We start from the raw sequence: 19,492 nt of genomic DNA on the forward strand, positions 1-19,492 counted from the left end.
TATATATTGTGGCATCACAAGGGGACAGGTTGTGGAGGGATGCTACATTCCAACTGAGCAGCGCCCACACCACAAATTGGCCGCCCTGGGCTACACTACATCTCCCAGACTGCTTCAAAGGCATGAAGGTTAGCTTCCACATCATCGGTCATCCCTAGTTTAGGGATGAAATCAGCTGCCCTGGGTCTCGACTTTGGCACCTGCTTGAGCTTCTGCTCCTTCAGTTCATTAGCCCTTATTTGCTGTTGCAACAGGGCACCGCTGATTTCTTGCTGGGCTCTCTGGCTCTGCATCAGTGGCTCCATTTGGGATTGGTGGTCTGGTGTTTAAGTCCTGAAAAAAGTTCTGACAAGTCGTCAATATCTTCTCTCTCAGTCATCCGCACTTCGGCCCCACTGCCTGCATTCTCCACGACCTGTAGGGTCACGGGTTGCCCACATGCAGGCAGTGGGGCAGTACAAAAGAGAGCCGGAAACAGGCAGACAGTATAAATGAAAATAAAGGTTCATTCTTCCATTCCACCGGCAGTTCCTTTTAAATCAAAAATCAAAAACAAAGAGCATGAATAAACAAAGGGTCCCGGTGGAGAAAGTGTTGATCAAACAAAACCAAAACTCAACACTGTAAAGTCCATGGTATGTGGTCGTCCTCTTATGCTGTGTTCACACCAAACGTTTACTGCTTCAGTTTACTCGTGCGAGTGAAATGTATGGAGTTAAATCTAGGTCTATGTTTTGTTCATTTGAAAAAAAGATTTGAACCTGAAAAATCAAGTTTTGTTGTTGAACCTAGAAAAATAATATATTTTTTTATTTTATATTTTCAACTTTCACTCTTTAATTTTACAGTTTTGAATCTCTTTTTATCGGATTCAAACTTTTTTTCAGATTCAGACTTTTGGCCCGGATCTGGCGTGGGGGCGTGGTTTCAACTGCAGGGGCGTGGTCTCATGAGTGACAGCTTAACAATGAAGGCAGCCTCAACCACGTTGCCTTCAGGTGAATAACTTTAAAGTTTATCTCACTCACAGAGCTTAAGGCCACTCAATGGTTAGTTCTACGGCATGTGATTGGCTAAAAGTCCCACAGGGGCGGAGTCTCTCTTTGGCGCAGGTTTTGAAAATGGCTCCATAACATTCATGTTTTCCGGTACCTGAAGTCCTCACTCCGCCCTCCTGTGTTTGCTAACGCAATATTTGACCTAGAAGGAATTGTTATTCAGTTCTATATGTTACAACTTATGAGAATCTTACTTCAGCCTACAGTCATCCTTCCCCAGAAACCTTTCATCTCGGCTGGCTCGAATCCCCCTCCAGTTCCTTACCTCGTGTCATAAACCACAGGACGAACCACAGGTGGTCCATTCTCTTTGTTCCTTAAGACCAAATGCTCCTTTGTAAAACCCTCAAACACTGTCCGTGTGCAAATGACCTCTGAACTCTGCAGTACAGAGTACTGAGTTCATGTGACCTCAGCAAACTACTGACTCTGTGACCTGATAGACAATAATCTATCTTAAGCATTGCAATGTACACATGGACATCATTACACAGTAATAAAAATGACCTTAATATGCATACAATCACAAATCCTTCATAATAATATCCCTTATTAATTATCATATTTCATGCATTGTAATCTACACATAAACAATTCATTTTACATAGATGTGCAGGTCCAAATGTGACAAACTAAACTTAAAAAACACTACAGTAGAAAATAAACTACAACTAAGAATGTAAAATTCCCATTACATTACAATACTATATTTTACCATTACACACTTAACGTCAAGTAAAAGGTGACGGAGAAACAACAAAAAGTAGTGGCGGGCAATGCGTTTTCGACCTAGGCCTTCAATGTCCCGGGAGTTACTGTCACAGACCGACCCACTCAATACACAGCGCGCTGCTCAATACACGCGTTCATACAGTCCACCATGTGGGGATAGCAGACACCCACTGCGCCACTACGAGCATGGAGGGAGGTCACAGGGGGCGTGGGGACCAACCGGCGGAGCCACTCCACCACTTTGAAGAGAAAAAAAAGGAGACACTCCAGTTGAGCAAGGCGCGTTTACGGAGCGCCATTCTGGGCTAGGGGAGAGCTCACACGGGGCGCGTGGACCGACCACTTCAACCACCAGCGCACACCCCCGCCGAGCAACGCGCAATTACGCAGCGCCTCTCAGTCGGACGCACAACCTCGCCTCTGACTGAGCCACCTGACCAGCCCAACCCCGTCAGCCCACCAGGGGGCTGCCGGGGTTCAGCATCAACAAGAACCACATTTAGTTATAACATGACAAAACAATCCATGATAAAAACAGCACCATAGACACATCAACACAACGCCACCGCAGATGCAAAAACACAAAAAGCAGGCAACTCTGCCTCCTTCCGCCTCTCCTTGTTAACAAAAAGTTCAGCAACGCGGTTGTACAGTTTATCAGTGCACTTCAGTTCCAGCAACAGGTGGCCATGGACGACAGCCGAGCATCCTTGCCGCGCCCCCGGAACACGCCTCAAGAGCAGAAAATATCCACTCGACAGCGGCAGTCGACAGCCATTGTCTCTATAAATTGTAATCACCGTAAACATGCGTTGTCACCAAATCCGCCACCAAGTCCGCTTCTCCTCCTTCAGCCACCGAGCGCCAATACAAGCAAAACACTAAACATGTCACAACTTCTCTGGCTTCAGCCCGAACCATTCCAGCTCCCACTGAGCTCCGCCCTGTTGACATGCTGACCAATCACAGCGCATGTTAATGATCACGCTGGGCCACTGCCCAATCACACGTCCACGCCATTTCGCAGGCGCTGCATGTCAAAGAGTAGACCCAGCTTGTCAAACTAAAGATCAGGGGGGTATTCTTCGTACGTGGTTCAACAAAGTCGATCAAATGTCCTATTATCCATCTTAAATTAGCGAGATGATTGACATCAGATTCGATGATCTTCAAATGCAACAATGGCAAATAAACTCTGAGAAAGACCGTCTCTTCTCTCCGTGGAGGAGGCCGGAGAAGAGAAGGCCGGAGACCCCACAGTTTAACCCAGAGGTCAGCAACCTTTCGTATCCAAAGAGCCATTTTTACCTTTTTCCACCCCAAAAAAAATTGTCTGGAGCCGCAAAAAATATTTGATATCACAGCTTCTGAAGTTTTATATATAGTGATATTATATATACAAAAAATTATAGTTTGTTGCATATATGAAATTATAGAACAAGAATAAAGACATTTTTTTACATTCTATTGCTATTTTACCTGTTTATAACTATCAAACAAAAAATAGTCATGTGTCGGTTACATTAAGGGTAATTAAAAACACGACTATACAGACCGGTCTATCTTCAGGTCTATCTATATTTGTGGTTCATGTGGTAGAGTGTTTGCCCTGTAACTGCAAGGTAGCAGGTTCAATACCTGTCCTCTTCAGTGAGTTTTACATTTTAAACGCATATCTTTTGCTACGTTTACACTGAGCGTCCTCCTCACTAGAGCACCGCAAACGTAGGACGGATCTGTTTTTACTAACGGACGCCTCACTGTCTCATGAGCAGCAGCAGTAGTGGAGTTTGGAGACGTGGTCCACTTCCTGAAAGTATATCTACTTTACTCAGTTTGCTGCAGCAGTTGAGGAATCGCTCTTCTGCACTCATCTGCGCGCGAGGGCGGGGCTCTGAATCACGAGTAGCCAGCTGTAGGGGCGGAGACTTGACAGCGACGTGACGCACATTTTAGTGAAAGAAATATTTAAACATTTAAAGCCGCAACAGACGGACTAAAGAGCTGCATGCGGCTCCGGAGCCGCAGGTTGCCGACCCCTGAACTAAGAGAATGGTTAAGGTCAGAGCTGGTGAATAAACACCTCTTCTCTTTTTTCTCCTCCTGCACAGATTGCCAGGCACCCCCCTCCTGATAGTAGAAATTTCTTCCAGACTCTAAAGCTGGGAGCTCTGTCCCAACCCTTACAGATCCATGCAACAATCTGCAAATTCAAAACTCAGTACAACATTTTAAGATTTGAGTCTGCTTTTATTCTGTGGTTGGTCTTTTGCCAGAATTGACAATGACATTTTGTTTTTCCAAGTTATGTCAAAGGCTTAATATCTTCAGTATTTATAGATATGGCATTCAGGCAATGTACAGATATGCTGAACACTAAAGGAACAATAGTTACTATATCATATGATATTTCCTATTTTTGGAAAATCAAAAAGAAAATGTTATAGTTTCATGACACTAAACTTGAGGAATGATAAATGCATAGAAATTTAAAGGAAAGGGAAACGAATAGGACCTGAAGAAGTCGTATTGGATTTATTAAAATGTGTACATTGTTCCCTGTCATCGGGCCATCAGGTGTTTCTTAGTGTTTTTCCCAGGCCTCAAGAGAATGATGAAACATTTGGGGGCAAAAATGCAGAGCAGTAAACCATAGCTAGAGGCCAGGATTGCAAAAATCTCCACAGCAACAGTGTATTTCCCAGGAGAGCTAATGTACGCGGGAACAAAAGCTATCCAAACAGCACAGAATATCAGCATGCTGAAAGTGATCAGTTTGGCCTCGTTGAAGTTGTCAGGGAGTTTCCGAGCAAGAAAGGCCAGGAGGAGGCTGGTGCAGGCCAGCAGACCAATGTAACCCAGAACCAGAGAGAAGCCCACCACAGAGGCCATGGCACACTCCAAGGTGACCTTTGACCCTTGGAAACCCAGATCACGTTGAGGCACAGGGGGGCTGAGGGACAGCCATGTCGCACAGATGATAATCTGTATTAAAATAAAATGGATGTAAAATATTGTATACTAAAGTTTATGCACATATTAATATAAATAAATAAAAAAGATATGCAGTACCTGTACACAAGTAAGAAAACAAACACTTCCTCTCTGTTGGCCTGGACCAAACCACTTAATCAAGGCTCCTGCACCAGGCCGAGCTGAGCGGAAAGCTGCCAGAACCACTATAGTTTTGACTTGGAGGCAGGAAACACAAAGTACAAAGCTGATCCCAAAAGCTGCCTGTTGGAATCGACAAGACCAGACTGACGGACGACCAATGAAGACCAGTGAGCACAGGAAGCACAGCTTCAGGGACAGGAGAAGCAGGAAGCTCAGTTCTGAATTGTTGGCTCGCACCTTCAGGGCAATCAGATTAACAGACAAAGATAAGAAATAAATGTGGAGGAATTTCAAATGCATACTGTGTTATATTACTCAAGGTTCTTACCATAGGTGTTTGACGGTAACAGAGAAACACTACAAACACAGCTGTTGTCACCGCAGCACCAGATACAGCTGCTGTAGTCAGGGTGATGCCCAAGGTTTCATTAAAGGAAAGGAAGTCCAGCTGGCGAGGGATGCAGGCAGTTCGCTCAGCATTGGACCAAAACTCATATGGACAACGTTCACAGTGAAGGGAATCTGAGAGAGAAAGTTAAGGAGTTGAGGAAAGTAAAACACAAAGAGGAAAATGGAGGGTTTCTCATGGAGTAATTTCCTCACCAGTTTGATTGCTAATCTCCCCTTCAGCACATTGGATACAGTCAAAGCAGCAGAGAGGTTCTCCTTTCCTGTTGGCCTTTCGGAGACCTGGGGGACAGCTCTCACTGCACACTGAAGTTGGCACCTAAACAACAAGTAAAACCATATTCTCAAGACATAATGCTTTGTAAATCACATTTTGACACCGGCCTCAATCAATATTGTTCTTTTCTAACCACCTGATTGGATCCTGTACTCCACTGAATGGCTGATTCATTGAGGTGGAGGTCAAACCCGTCCACACGACCGATCAAAACAAGTTTGAGTGACCCCTCAGGGGTGTTTTGCCAGTTGACAAGGTCGTACTTTGCTGGAATGTCACCCCCTTGGAAATAAAACATTTCCCCTTGTGGTGTGGTGAAATTCAATTTGTTAAAGTGCTGCAACAGCTGAAAGTATAAAGATATAATAAATACTCACATTGACAGAGCAAAATAATGTCTCTGACAAACCTATTTGGGGGATTAATATTATCATAATTTGATATGGAATTTTTAAAAGCAAAGTTTAGTTTTCACGCTCAGGGAAATGCTGATTATCATGCTTACCTCTATCGGTTTGATGTCTTTTGGAGAAGAGCAGGTGGAGCTGTTGTTTCCAGGTGAGCCTTCTCTATCAGGGCAGGACAAGAGGCTGTGAAGGGCATGGGCTGCAGCATAAACAGCAAGGTAGACGTTATATGTCACCCTAAGCTTGGAGGTATCAGTGAAGTGATTCTGCACTCCCTCCAGGGACTCTGTCCCACTGCAGAGTGGCAGAGAAGCTTTCTGAGGAAATCCATTGGCAGGATATGATGTAGAAATATTGAATGGGGTTCGAGATTTGAAAGATGAGTAGGAATGTGAAAAAAGAGGTGAGGCCACAGAACTGCACCCAAATTCTGCCTCCCAGAATTCTCTTAAGAACTCATCATCAGGACGATGAATTGGGTGCAGCCTTCTGATATAATTTTCCAATCCAGGTATAGCTGAACTTCTAATGGCAACACCAAACACCCCTTTTGCTACTTTAGTTGAGACAACATTTTGGAGAAGATCACCACTGGTGCTCCAAGCCTCACTGGCCAGATATTGTCTGTCAGTCACCTAAAGATAGCGAGAAGACAAGATTATGATCAAATTCAGAATGATTTTTTTAAACTATATCTTTATCATATAAAATGACTCATTTTTCAATTGGATTTTCCTTTTTTCAAAACATACTTGTATTTAAATTGCTCACATTTATCTTGGCTAGTTGCAGGAACAGTTCTCTCACATCTGTGTACCAGGTAAAGATCAGAATCACATTTGCAGTCGAGGCCTGAATTGTGAGGGCTGCTCGTCTGGCATCACTCACAATGTTTTCCCTTTGGAGAGTCTCTACAAATGCCAGACACACCCCGGCACCCTGAGTCTCCTCCTGAAAAACCTGACACATACAGTTGAAATGAGGAAAACTATTAGATTCAAAGAAAGTATTGAAGTGTTGTGTAAGGCAAGGCATGTTTATTTGTATAGCACATTTCAACAACAAGGCGATTCAAAGTGCTTCACATGAAACCATTGAAAGCTTCAAAACATAATGCAGAAGGAAACAAGATTTACAAACAATTAAGAACATTCATTAAAACTTAAAAAAGTCAAAAAGCAAAAAATAGAATAAAAGTTGCAGTGCAATTTAAGAAATGAAAAAAAATCCTTGAAACTGGTTCAATTAAAGGCAACAGCAAACAGAAAATTCTTCAATCTGGATTTAAAGGAGCTGTGTAGATGTCTTGCATAAATGCCTTCTACAACAAATGGGAACACCTTTATTGCCACATGGCCATAATCGTTGTTTGCTACAACTGCTCCGATCCAGGTCCAATTGAAGCGAATGGAAAGCTGGGCAAAAGCCCGGGCTTGGTAAATATCACTGGGCATGGTCCTGAAGAAGTTCGGAAATCGACGCCTGTTACTTAGACATGGACAGCTCGACAGGTAGCTGATCTGAAATATCAGGAAAAAAAAGTTACATAAAAAAGAAGCATTTGTGTTTGAACTGATTTCCAGCCAGACTTACTGTCTTCATTCCCAAACGTTTTTGTTTTCCTACCCCAGAAGAAAACTCCTCTCCCAGAAAAAAAGAAAAGAGTGCCAAGGATAATATATAGTGAAGGCACCAGGTCCTTGAAATGAGGAAAAACAAGTTACAGTACAGTGTTTATTCTATATTCAAAATAAAACTCACTAAAGGTACAGAGAGTGGCCCCAAGGTTCTGGAGAGTATCTGCCCTGTTACGGATGAAGCACCACCAATGATCACGGGAGCATTATGAGCACCTAAAGACACCAACAAAAAATCAAATTAAGAGTTTGCTCCATGAAAAAGAATGTTTACATAATTAAAATGCATAATTTAAATGATATGGACAGAATATAGATACATAATGAGCTACCTTTCCTTTCTATGATTCCTTCTCCATCCGAATCTGGAGAGTCTGTTGAATTACAGCTGGCATTGTCTCCTCCAACCAGTGACAGTGCTGTCTGGAGAGCCCATGGTGGTCGGCCACAGCTATCTAAGATATGGTACCCCAGCTTCACACCTGGTAGCAGCGTTGGACTGTGATTGATTTCCTCCACCGCAAACACCATAGCATATATGTACTGTAATGGAACATCTTCTAAACTGAGACCACAGAAGAGAAGAAATTACAGAAATGTCAACCAAAATGTTGAAGCCGCCAGTACTGATCTGGATTTTGAAGTTTTTGTCGTATAAAAAAGGACCCAAGATGCAAAGATGCTAATTATAGTTATGCCATCATTGTCAAATAAATAGTGCAGAGCAGAGTTTTACCCGGTGCAAGGTTTGTAGTGCGGCAGCTGAGTGAAGTCGTTGTCTATAGCTGGAGGTTGGTAGTGAAGATTAAAGAGCCCACCAATCACTACATCTCCATCCTGGAGCAGACCTTGGTTGTCAGGCGTTGCCCACCGAGAACAAGACACTGTCGCAACACACTGCAGTCCCACCCTGAGCCCCAGCTGCCTGCCCACAAGCCAGACAAAGAGCAGGGATGGAGCTGAGGAGGACCACAGAGTGAAGAGGCAGGAGAAACAACACATGGATGCAGCTGTTCTGGACACTCAGAATAATATAATACAATACAATATATTCAGTTAGGTTTCTCAGAGGCAGTACATTCAACATCTATAAACAGTTGTGCAATGAAAAAGTTAAATCTCTCGCCATGCAGTAGGAAAAATAAATATTTTCTAGACTTCCACCTAGAGCAAAACAACCCTTTGAAGTTCAGTTGCACTGCCAAATGACACAGTGCCCAAACTGTGACATACCCCCTCGCAGCCTGAACAGTTGAACCAAGTAAGTACTTATAGATGGAAAGCCTTTTGCAACCAAGTAAACAGGATGGCACACAATCCTAAATTACTCCTCTCAAGAGTGACAGTCAGACAACAACAGCATGATTGCAAATTATTAGTGTGTGCGTAGGCGGTGGAAGTGTGTATGTGTGTATATGTAAGCCAATGTATTTGTCTTTCCTTTATTCAATTGAGTTATTCAATACTTTATATGAAGGATCAAACCTATGTTTTCTTGATATTTAGTTCAATGGGCCGGTCTAGATTACAACAGTTCCTGCTGACCTTAGCTTTATTTGGGAGACAGGCATGATGAGACAAACATGGAGCACAAACGCACATTTCAAGCAACAGCTGATAAGGTCATACAGATATACCTTTTTTGAAGGGGCATCTGTAAGGCTGGCATAACTGTCACTACAGATGAATGAATAATGAATGAATATATACTTTATTAATCCCCAAGGGAAAATTTTGTGTCGAGTAGCAGCCATTTACACAGAAAATAAGATAAGATACAAAAACAACAGGGATGAAAGTTATATAAGATATATACAATACTAATACAAATAAAGATAAAAATAACAATAAAATAAAATAGCTGGGAGTGCAAGAGTGCAAGTATGTATGTGCATATTAAGTGTGTGAGGTGTAAATAAAAATAACAGCAACAACAAACAATAGGAGAGTGCAAAAATACAAATAATGTATGTAATATAATATGTTAAGTGTGAAGTGTAGATAACCATAACCATGTACAGTGGTTAATCCACAGAGGATCTGGCAAGCGGTGAGTTGTTGTAAAGTCGTATTGCCGTCAGCAGGAATGTTCTCCTGTAGCGGTCCTTGTTGCAACGGAGCGTGATGAATCTCTTGGAGAAACCGCTCCGCTGACCCTGCAGCAGGTGGTAGAGAGGGTGGTCCAGGTTGTCCAATATGGACAAAAGTTTCTTCAGCATCCTCCTCTCCACCACCTGCTCCAGAAACTCCTGCTTGCAGCCAATGATGGAGCCGGCCTTCTTAACTAGCTTGTTTAGTCTGTTGGTGTCACCGGCTCCAATGCTGCTCCCCAAGCAGACAATGACGAAGTACAGGGTGCTGGCCACAACCGACTGGTAGAACATCTCCAGCATCTTGCTGCACACATTTAAGGATCGAAGCTTCCTCAGGAAAAAGAGTCGACTCATCCCCTTCTTGTAGACAGCGTTGATGTTGGCCTTCCAGTTCAGTCGGCTGTCGATGGAAACACCCAGGTACTTGTACTCCTCCACTGTGTCCACGTCCTCTCCCAGAACACTCAGAGGACTAGGAGCTGTTGTCTTCCTCCTGAAGTCAACCACCATCTCTCTGGTCTTAGCCACGTTCAGAAGCAGGTGATTCTCACCGGCCCACATCACAAAGTCACTCACCACTGCCCTGTACTCCTCCTCCCGTCCATCCCTAATACAGCCGACCACTGCAGAGTCATCAGAGAACTTCTGCAGATGGCATGACTCTGTGTTGTACTGGAAGTCAGTGGTGTACAGGGCGAACAGGAAGGGAGACAGAACAGTTCTCTGTGGGGCTCCAACATCACTGATCACCGTCCCACACAGCACACGGCCCATTCTGACAAACTGTGGTCTGCCTGTGAGATACTCAGCGATCCAGGAGATGGTGGACGAGTCTACCCCACCACCTGCAGCTTCTTACTCAGTAGCAGATATCAGGATCTGGCTTGAAAGTGGAACCAAAATGCAGACAACTGTAAAAGTACATTTATTGCTTAAAAAAACAGGCCAGGCTTTCAACAGGCCCAGGAAAGAATCAAAAACAGGCAAAGGAACGAACAGAAAACAAACAGGCATCAAAACAGGGTATAAACAGGACACTTACAGGACATCTAACAGGGGAAACACACAGTCTTCACACAGTACAATCCGACAAGGGCACAGGAGACAAACAGGGTTTAAATACAAGGGGAAGGTTATTAGACACAACAGAAAACAATCAGGGACCAGGGCAGACAATTAACAGACAATCACAGGCGCAGGAAGTGCAGAGAGCACAGAGGACACACAAGACAAGGACTTCAAAATAAAACAGGAAACAAAACAAACTCACATCATGACAATATAAACTGACCTCATACATGTAAATAACTGTTGTCATTAATGACATTCGGTAAAGAAAATACTCTGTCAGTGCAAAGTTGCAACTACTTTTAAGATCTATGTCATGACATTAGCTGATGGTAAAATTACTTATCAACAAATTATCAATTTCAGACCATATCCTGTCAGGACACGCCAAGTCTCATCACTGAATTACATATATGGGCTTTTTGTGTGTTTGAGATAGCTCTCAAAAACAGCTTTTGCAATTCTCTCAGACCAGATTGCATTCAGTTTTGTTTGTATTTAATGTCTTGCATGGGTTATTGGACTTGCGGCATGGCAAGAACAGACAACAGACATTACAGGTTATACCTATTTAGGGATAAAAGATGAGGTCAGTAATTTTGAATTCTGTTTTTCCTCAACCGTTGTGAGGGTTTCGGGACAGAGGATGTCGTATGTGTACTACTGATTGTAAAGCCCCTGAAGCAGATTTGTGATTTTGGGCTATACAGATCTGGATCATAGAGGTATAAAGCCAAAAATCCAGATTTGTTTACCATAACAACCGAAATATCCCCTATAGTTTACCGCTTTAAAATGTTTGATTTATGATAGTGTGCATGCATTTCAAACAAGACCATTGGAAATATGGATCGATGTTTTGATTTCAATCCCCTGCTGACTGACTGAAGAGGTTATGGTTTAACCACTAAATATTGAAGTCCTCATAACCATCTTTCGCTTCAGGTATTTTCTCAAATTTCATGCGAACTCCAAAATGACAGGATGAAATGATAAAGTTGGAATCTGTCTTGGTGTGACCACCATTATATTACTCTCCCGACAATATTCACATGGACTCACTCGTGATTCACATCTGGGCCCTATTTCTCATACGTGGTTCAACAAAGTCGATCAAATGTTCTATTATCCAGCTGAAAATAGCGAGATGATTGACATCAAGCTAACTCAGTTTCTCAAGGGCAGATCCGTGCTGAAACGGTCTCGTTAACTCTAACCAGACATCGGTTTTTAGTGTGAACGCAGCTTAACACCGTCCCCGCTGCGAGACATAAGTGTCGCAAATATATCAGACAAGTTAAATGCGTCAGTGTTGGGAAAATGTGTCGGCTAATTTTAAGTGCTTCATCACCCAAATCAATCAGATAATATTTATTTTAATGTGCCTGCTGGCAGTAGTATACGAATTAATATATACTTATGAGGATATATGTACTGTATGCGTAATACATGTACAATATATGTACAATATATGTTGTAATGTCATGGGTTGTCCCTAAGGCAGGCTAGGGTGGGGCAGTGCGAGAGAGCCGGAAACAGGCACCCTCAGACAGTATAAATGAAAATAAAGGTTTATTCTTCCATTCCACCGACAATATATAATGTGTATATTCATGTAGGTGTAGATGACCATATAACTAGGAGTTTGAATATGTGTATGGGCGGATCAGTATGTATGTATAATTCCTAATCAGAAATTCAAACAATTGAAGCAGTGAAAAGAAATTGTGTGTGATTCTCTGTATTCTTCTTATCATGAGTCCACCTTAATCATTTTCTACAATAATAATATGTATGGTATACTAATAACACTGTCATATAATTATGAGTGCTTTCAACATATCCATAAGTTTCTCAAGCGCTAAATAAACGTTACGAACAGCACGGCATGCAACGGCTGATAGTCTGTGAGACGGGCAATGGGCGTGTGTGGTCATCAATGTCCGCGGCTCGAGAAGCTCTCGTAAATAAGTGATTCCTTGTCGGCAGAATCGATGGCGCTCGTACAAGCAGTCATCATGCTGTGAGAACGGATCTTGGCGATCTTGAAGAACTCTCTCCCTATAAAACTAATGTAGCTAATATCGCTCCTTCATCAATGAGGAAGGGAGCTGCCTTTTTTGTCCGGTGGGAGTGGCCAGCTTATTCAGTGAATTTCAGAAAACCTGCGCTGGAGCAGGTTCAAATTGTTGGATGTGTTGCTATGGTGAATTTTTAAAACTTGCTTCATGGAACCGAAAAGCCTGATCTGCGTCAACTTATCCGGAAAATGATCCGGCTAACTCAGTATGCCAAGTACGAGAAATAGGGCCCAGATTTACTCATAAATGGCAATTCTGTCAATCATTATGAAGTCTAATCTGATACAACTCCTTCTCACTTTGATTCTCTGCTCAAAGTACATGTGGATGGCACAACCTGTGATGCAAATAGTTGCATTACTACACACACAAAAACGAAACACAATCTTGAAATGTTTTTATTTATGTTTATTAATGTTGCTGTTTTTCTCAAGCAGTACAAGGTTTATTTCATTATTAATAGTTGTTAATATTGAAGTAATAAAATAGGCATATGTTTTCATTCTTGATTACATAAACAAAAAATAATTGTTTGTTTTTTATTAAAACACAAACTATTTAATTGTCTGTGTGAATACACCTGACAGTATTGGTCAATAATGAATAGTAGCCAGTAAAAAGGGGAAAAACTGAATCATTTCGTATCATTTTTGTAAAATCTGAAAAAAAACACCTATATATACATAAAATAAATGCAGGGATGTTGTTAATTTCTCTGCTACCTGGTCATCAGATGTTTCCGAGTATTTTTCTCAGGCCTCAAAAGAATAATGAAACACTTTGGAGCGAAGATACAGAAAAGTAAACCATAGCTAGAGGCGAGAATTGCAAAAATCTCCACAGCAACAGCATATTTTCCAGGAGAGCTAACATAAGCAGGAATAAAAACTATCCAGACAGCACAGAATATCAGCATGCTGAAAGTGATCAGTTTGGCCTCGTTGAAGTTGTCAGGGAGTTTCCGAGCAAGAAAAGCCAGGAGGAGACTGGTGCAGGCCAGCAGACCAATGTAACCCAGAACCAGAGAGAAGCCCACCGCAGAGGCCATGGCACACTCCAAGGACACCTTTAACCCCGGGATATCCAAGTCAACTTGAGGCACAGGGGGGCTGAACAGTAGCCAAATAATACAGATGAAAACCTTGATGAAAAAAACCATTGTACAATATCATGTTAATGGAGCAAAATATGTTAACATTTTATAATAACTACACACTATTTAGCATTAGTAAAGCATCAGTAAAAACTTAATTCATAATGTATAAGGCATTGTTCCAACATGAACACTCATTAGTAACTCATTAGTATGCAATTCATAAACACAGTTATAAATGTTTTATTCTTGATTAATAAGCTTGACTATTATGCGTTTCATGATTGGGTTTTCATACTTTAGAACAAATGTATTCCCCATTTGTAAATTAAGTAATATATATATTGAAAACCAATTATTAAGGACTTATAGATCAGTGGTTCTCAACCTTTTTTCAGTGATGTACCCCCTGTGAAATACTTTTTTCAGCGTGACCAGTGCAAAGCATTTTGGGTTGAAAAAAAAAAGTAATATACAGTGCTGTGTCTGATTTAAAATAAAATATATACAATTCAGTTCATGAAGTTACACTTGTATTTTATTCAAAATATTTCTTTTAATGGATGCTCATTTTAAATAGATTTAAAAGAAAATCTCATGTACCCCCTGGAGTGTCTTCACGTACTCTCAGGGGTACACATACCCCCATTTGAGAACCACTGTTATAGATAATGCACTAATGGTTAACATGTGCTTTATAAATGTGTTTTAATACTGCAATTCATGATTAATTCAGGTAGTTACTAGTCGTAAGTTATGTATTTCGTGTGACCCCATCTAAAGTGACTATTATCTATGCTTACTATTATCTAAAGCATTTATAAATGATATTGAAAGGCCAGTAGTGCCTCAACGCTAACACAAGTGTCAGTTATCTTCTCTACAGAATAGGGAAATAGACACAACATAAAGTGATAAAGAACATTAATAAGAGGGTGATGGGGACCCATGCCCGCCACGAGAGGTAAGTATGGTCATCACCATGGGACACACGTTTAGGCTCTAGGACCCGTTGTGTCCCACTGTGATGACGTGTCACCACCGTGGCCAGGGCCAGAAAGAACGGCGGCCAGGTGATGTGAGGCAATGCCTGTCAGTGGCACGAGTGTTGAGTATGTTATATAGTTTGCTGGCACATACATATTATTGATGAGAAGTATCTAGCTATCACCTGGATTGATCTACTTACAACTGAGCCTGTCTCAGGACCTCTAGATAGTGACTTGTTTGCTCGCTGGCTAGCGAGCAAACAAGTCACACCTAGCTACCTGTGACTAGATACTCATAATCAATAATATGTATGCGCCAGCAAACTATAAAACATACTTACCACTCGTGCCACTGATGGGCCCCCCCAATACACCATCATATGAATGTTATTTATCACTTTGTGTTGTGTCTATTTCCCTTCTCTGTTGAGAAGATAACTGAGGCTTTTGTTAGCTGTGAGGCACTGCTGGGCTTGCAATGTCATTTATTAATGCTTTGTAAAGCAGAGGTAGTCCTCACTTTAGATGGGGTCACACAAAATATTTAACTTAACTAACGACTAGTAAATACCTGAATAAATCATGAATTGCAGTATTAAAGCACGTTTATGAAGCACATGTTAACCATTAGGAGATTTTTAATCTCAATGAGGCTTTTCCTGGTTAAATAAATTAAAAATGAACAGTGCATAATTAATAAAAAAATAGTGCATCATCTATAAGTCCTTAATAATTGGTTTGCAATATGTATTACTTAATTTACAAATGGGGAATACATCATTTATAAAATTTGAAATGCATAATAGTCAAGCTTATTAATCAAGAATAAAACTGTGTTTATGAATTGCATACTAATGAGTTACCAATGAGATGTTGGAACAGTGGTTTATAAATGATGAATTAAGTGTTTATTAATGCTATGCTAATGCTAAATAGTGTGCAGTTGTTATAAAGTGTTACCAAATATTGTAATAAGTATTAATTTTGTTGTTAAAAAGCTTTTCCGCATCTCTGACCTGTATAAAGGAAAAGAGGCAGACACTTCCTCTCTGTTGGCCTGGACCAAACCACTTCATCAAGGCTCCTGCACCAGGCCGAGCTGAGCGGAAAGCTGCCAGAACCACTATAGTTTTGACTTGGAGGCAGGAAACACAAAGTACAAAGCTGATCCCAAAAGCTGCCTGTTGGATTCGACAAGACCAGACTGACGGACGACCAATGAAGACCAGTGAGCACAGGAAGCACAGCTTCAGGGACAGGAGAAGCAGGAAGCTCAGTTCTGAATTGTTGGCTCGCACCTTCAGGGCAATCAGATTAACAGACAAAGATAAGAAATAAATGTGGAGGAATTTCAAATGCATACTGTGCTATATTACTCAAGGTTCTTACCATAGGTGTTCGACGGTAACAGAGAAACACTATAAACACAGCTGTTGTCACCGCAGCACCAGATACAGCTGCTGTAGTCAGGGTGATGCCCAAGGTTTCATTAAAGGAAAGGAAGTCCAGCTGGCGAGGGATGCAGGCAGTTCGCTCAGCATTGGACCAAAACTCATATGGACAACGTTCACAGTGAAGGGAATCTGAGAGAGAAAGTTAAGGAGTTGAGGAAAGTAAAACACAAAGAGGAAAATGGAGGGTTTCTCATGGAGTAATTTCCTCACCCGTTTGATTGCTAATCTCCCCTTCAGCACATTGGATACAGTCAAAGCAGCAGAGAGGTTCTCCTTTCCTGTTGGCCTTTCGGAGACCTGGGGGACAGCTCTCACTGCACACTGAAGTTGGCACCTAAACAACAAGTAAAACCATATTCTCAAGACATAATGCTTTGTAAATCACATTTTGACACCTTCCTCAATCAATATTGTTCTTTTCTAACCACCTGATTGGATCCTGTACTCCACTGAATGGCTGATTCATTGAGGTGGAGGTCAAACCCGTCCACACGACCGACCAAAACAAGTTTGAGTGACCCCTCAGGGGTGTTTTGCCAGTTGACAAGGTCGTACTTTGCTGGAATGTCACTCCCTCGGAAGTAAAACATTTCACCCTGAGGTGTGGTGAAATTCACATTGTTCAAGTGCTGCAACAGCTGAAAGTAACAAAGTCGTAATAAATATGTTTTTAATCAAAAAGAAGATTACGCAGCTGCATTGGTCACATACAAAATTCCGTGGTACTGTTAATGTTGATGTCCATGTTGAAGTAGACATAATTGCTTACCTCTATGGGTTTGATGTATTTTGGAGTGAAACAGCTGAAGCTATTGTTTCCGGGTGAGCTTTCTCTATCAGGGCAGGACAAGAGGCTGTGAAGGGCATGGGCTGCAGCATAAACAGCAAGGTAGACGTTATATGTCACCCTAAGCTGGGAGATATCAGTGAAGTGATTCTGCACTCCATCCAGGGACTCTGTCCCACTGCAGAGTGGCAGAGACTCCTTTTGAAGCAACATGTCTTCTTGAGGTGGCCGTGAAGATGTATTGTTAGAGAGTGGTGTGGCACTAGGACTACAGCCAAACATCTTTTGCCAGAATTCTCTTAAGAATTCATCATCAGGACGACCAGATGGGTTCAAACTTCTGAGATAATTTTCAAATCCAGGTAAAGCTGAACTTCTAATGGCCACACCCAGAACACCATTTGCCACTTTAGAAGTGACAGGATCTTGCAGTAGATCACCACTGGTGCTCCAAGCCTCACTGGCAAGAAACTGTCTGTCAGTCACCTAAAGATAGCGACAATCAAAGATCATTATATAAAGCTATTGTGTTTTCTCAGATAACATCAACCATCAGGTAACATCAATTCAGGTGTATTTCAATTGCTTACATTTATCTTGGCTAGTTGCAGGAACAGTTCTCTCACATCTGTGTACCAGGTAAAGATCAGAATCACTTTTGCAGTCGAGGCCTGAATTGTGAGGGCTGCTCGTCTCGCATCACTCACAATGTTTTCCCTTTGGAGAGTCTCTACAAATGCCAGACACACCCCGGCGCCCTGAGTCTCCTCCTGAAAAACCTGACACATACAGTTGAAAAAAGGAAAAAGGTTAGATTAATAGAAAGTATTGAACTGTTGTGTAGATGTCTTGCATAAATGCCCTCTACAACAAATGGAAACACCTTTATTGCCACATGGCCATAATCGTTGTTTGCTACAACTGCTCCGATCCAGGTCCAATTGAAGCGAATGGAAAGCTGGGCAATAGCCCGGGCTTGGTAAATATCACTGGCCATTGTCCTGAAGAAGTTCGGAAATTGAAGTCTGTCACTCAGACAGGGGCAGCTAGCTGTGTAGCTCATCTAAAGTAAATCACAAAAACAAATACATACATAGATATTCTCATTTTCACCAGGGGTTTTCTTTTTCTTAACTTTTCTTTCTTAATGAAAATGCTTTTACTGCAGTTCACAATAAATAGGTTCCTTTTTGCTGTGAAGATAGCAAAATTAAAGTGAGCAAAACATGTTATGCATCAAAGTTAATATAATAAATAAAATCAATAGAAATAAACAACCCAAAACGTTGTGTTCAATTAAACATTTTGAGATTTACACGTAACTCACTAAAGGTACAGCGAGTGGCCCCAGGATTCTGGAGAGTATCTGAGCTGTTTTAGATGAGGAGCCACCGATAATTAAAGAAACACTCTGCTCACCTAAAGAAATGAAAAGATATAATGAATTAAAGTCATTTGTTATGCTTTGGTATCGTTTCAGGTACAACATTGTGGTATTTATGTTTTCATCATTTTATTCGCTTGTTGTTAATATAGAAGGATCTACATCAGTTCCACGGGAACCGTAATGAAGTACCTCTCCTTTCTCTGATTCTTTCTCCAGCAGAATAGTCTGGCAGGGCTGTTGAATTACAACTGGCACTGTCTCCTCCAACCAGTGACAGAGCTGCCTGCATAGCCCAAGGGGGTAGGCCACAGCTATCACGTATATGGTAGCCAAGCTTCACACCTGGCAGCAAAGTTGCACTATGATTGATTTCTTCCACCGCAAACACCATAGCATATATGTATTGTAAGGGAAGATTTTCCAAACTAAGACCAGAGAACAGAAGAAATGAGAGATATATCAATTAGAATACAGAAGTGACTGAAAATCTGTAATGTGTAAATATGACATGTAATCACTTTGTACCACTTGTTGTATAAACTAGTATAACCACTTGCTTTAACAAGAAAATGAACATGTGAATCTGAAGAAACAACCAGTAGCTAACTGCCAACGGAATAGAAAAGATACAGCCAATAATGCTTCTTGTGTTTGTCAAACAAACGCATCTACAGTTGTCACAGTAAATAGTAGAGTTTTACCCTGTGCAGGGTTTGTAGGAGGGCAGCTGAGTGAAGTCGTTGTCTACAGCTGGAGGCTTTAAATGAAGACTAAAGAGCCCACCAATCACTACATCTCCCTCCTGGAACAGACCCTCATCGCTCGGTATACCCCACCGGAAACACGTTGCTGTCTGAACCACCTGCAATCCCACCCTAAGCCCCAGCTGTCTGCCCACCAGGCC

The 19,492-nt window shown here is 41.6% G+C and overlaps 2 protein-coding genes across 2 annotated transcripts; both read right to left on the minus strand.

Moving 5' to 3' along the window:
* Positions 1-4,352: 4,352 nt before the first annotated feature.
* olfcr1 (olfactory receptor C family, r1) lies at positions 4,353-8,182 on the minus strand (the record flags this gene model as incomplete). The annotated part of the gene is made up of 10 exons (XM_079225534.1): positions 7,969-8,182; positions 7,761-7,852; positions 7,340-7,519; positions 6,771-6,959; positions 6,098-6,634; positions 5,729-5,938; positions 5,511-5,634; positions 5,236-5,429; positions 4,863-5,144; positions 4,353-4,775 (listed from the first exon to the last, which is right to left on the minus strand). Exons 1-10 carry the CDS (start codon positions 8,165-8,167, stop codon positions 4,353-4,355), a joined length of 2,430 nt encoding a protein of 809 aa, XP_079081660.1. The 5' UTR covers positions 8,168-8,182.
* Positions 8,183-13,596: 5,414 nt separating this feature from the next.
* LOC306743052 (extracellular calcium-sensing receptor-like) lies at positions 13,597-19,438 on the minus strand (the record flags this gene model as incomplete). The annotated part of the gene is given in 12 exon segments (XM_079225531.1): positions 13,597-14,019; positions 15,977-16,258; positions 16,350-16,543; positions 16,625-16,748; positions 16,843-17,052; positions 17,184-17,687; positions 17,792-17,980; positions 18,085-18,264; positions 18,529-18,612; positions 18,778-18,801; positions 18,803-19,013; positions 19,290-19,438. Coding segments are annotated over 11 exon segments (2,391 nt in total). The 5' UTR covers positions 18,980-19,013; positions 19,290-19,438.
* Positions 19,439-19,492: the final 54 nt, after the last annotated feature.

This window comes from Taurulus bubalis (genome assembly GCF_910589615.1).
Source record: "Taurulus bubalis genome assembly, chromosome: 10".
Lineage (NCBI taxonomy): Eukaryota > Metazoa > Chordata > Actinopteri > Perciformes > Cottidae > Taurulus > Taurulus bubalis.